The following is a 1,690-nucleotide window of genomic DNA, read 5'->3' as shown; positions in this document are numbered from 1 at the left end:
CGTACTTCTTTGTTCTGCCGTATCATTTTTATACAATGTGGCCGGCCAATCAGATGTGCGCGTCATTTTTATACCACTAGCCGGCCACCATAATCCACGGCAACGCACAAGCCCTTTTCCACAAAATAACTTCGTACAAACACCGTATCTCTCAGTCTCCTATTTTTAACACGTACTTGACACTATATATACCACCAAGTGCCATCCAACAAACCAGACCAAAGTACAGACACTTGCCATCCTAGGTTGCCTCTGCCGCTGCAGTACTGTCATTGCAGTTCGGTACCTAACCGAAGATGGCCATCCACAAGGCTTTGCTTCTTGCCATCCTCGGTTGCATCTGCCTCTGTGGTACTGTCATTGCAGCTCGTGAGCTGAATGATGACTTGTTGATGGTGGCGAAGCATGAGAACTGGATGGCTCAGTATGGCCGTGTGTACAAGGACACCACTGAGAAGGCACGTCGGTTCGAGGTTTTCAAAGGCAACGTCGAGTTCATTGAAACATTCAATGCCCAAAATCACAAGTTCTGGCTTGGCGTCAACCAATTTGCTGATATCACAAATGATGAGTTCAAGACAACCAACACAAACAAGGGATTCAAAGCAAACTCCATGAGAGTTCTTTCTTCTGGATTCAGGTATGAGAATTTGAGTTTGGATGCCCTTCCAGCAACGATGGACTGGAGGGCCAAGGGAGCCGTCACTCCTGTCAAGGATCAAGGCCAGTGTGGTAAGTAAAAAAAACATTGTGATGCACGGCATATATGTGTTAATATTTTATTGGATAACACTATAACAACACAATTATTTCTAGGCTGCTGTTGGGCATTTTCTGCTGTTGCCGCGACGGAGGGCATTGTAAAACTGAAAACCGGGAAGTTGATCTCACTGTCGGAGCAAGAGTTGGTTGACTGTGATGTTCATGGTCAAGATCAAGGCTGCGAGGGAGGACTCATGGATGATGCCTTCAAATTCATTATCAAGAATGGAGGCCTTACTATGGAGTCAAGCTACCCATATACTGCAGCTGACGGCAAGTGCAAGGCTGGATCCAACAGTGCCGCAACCATCACCGGCTTTGAGGATGTGCCTGCCAATAACGAGGGCGCCCTTATGAAGGCGGTGGCAAACCAACCAGTGTCTGTAGCTGTGGACGGAGGAGACATGACGTTCCAATTCTACTCTGGTGGGGTGATGACTGGGTCCTGCGGCACTGACTTGGACCATGGAATTGCAGCCATTGGATATGGAAAGACTAGTGATGGCACGAGCTATTGGTTGATGAAGAATTCATGGGGCACAACTTGGGGCGAAGATGGGTACTTGAGAATGGAGAAAGACATTGCAGACAAGAAGGGCATGTGTGGTCTTGCCATGGAGCCTTCATACCCAACAAAATAGGAAGATAGCCAAATGCGACCTAATCATGCATATGCACAGTTCTCAAACAACTAAGGTCCCCATATCCTATGTATAGTTCATATGTGCCCGTAAATTGTGTACGAAGATGTATCTTATGTACATACATTGCTATACTTTGTAAAGTAATACTATGTATGATATATTGTATGAGAAAATTGGATTAAGAATTATGATATATATTCCATGAAGCTTTCAAATGTCTAAAACATTTGACTATGTTAAGAGTAAACTCAAAAGGTTATTTTCGTATATATGGTTTTTATATA

General features: G+C 44.5%; 1 protein-coding gene across 1 annotated transcript; it reads left to right on the top strand.

Annotated features, from left to right (window-relative positions):
* The first annotated feature begins 296 nt into the window (after window positions 1-296).
* Window positions 297-1,403, top strand: LOC125526631 (senescence-specific cysteine protease SAG39-like). The gene is made up of 2 exons (XM_048691284.1): window positions 297-732; window positions 817-1,403. Exons 1-2 carry the CDS (start codon window positions 297-299, stop codon window positions 1,401-1,403), a joined length of 1,023 nt encoding a protein of 340 aa, XP_048547241.1.
* The last annotated feature ends 287 nt before the right edge of the window (window positions 1,404-1,690 follow it).

The sequence above is a fragment of the Triticum urartu genome, unplaced genomic scaffold (assembly GCF_003073215.2).
Source record: "Triticum urartu cultivar G1812 unplaced genomic scaffold, Tu2.1 TuUngrouped_contig_1110, whole genome shotgun sequence".
Taxonomy (NCBI): domain Eukaryota; kingdom Viridiplantae; phylum Streptophyta; class Magnoliopsida; order Poales; family Poaceae; genus Triticum; species Triticum urartu.
Note: the sequence above shows the minus strand (reverse complement) of the source record. Positions and strands in the feature narration are given on the sequence as shown.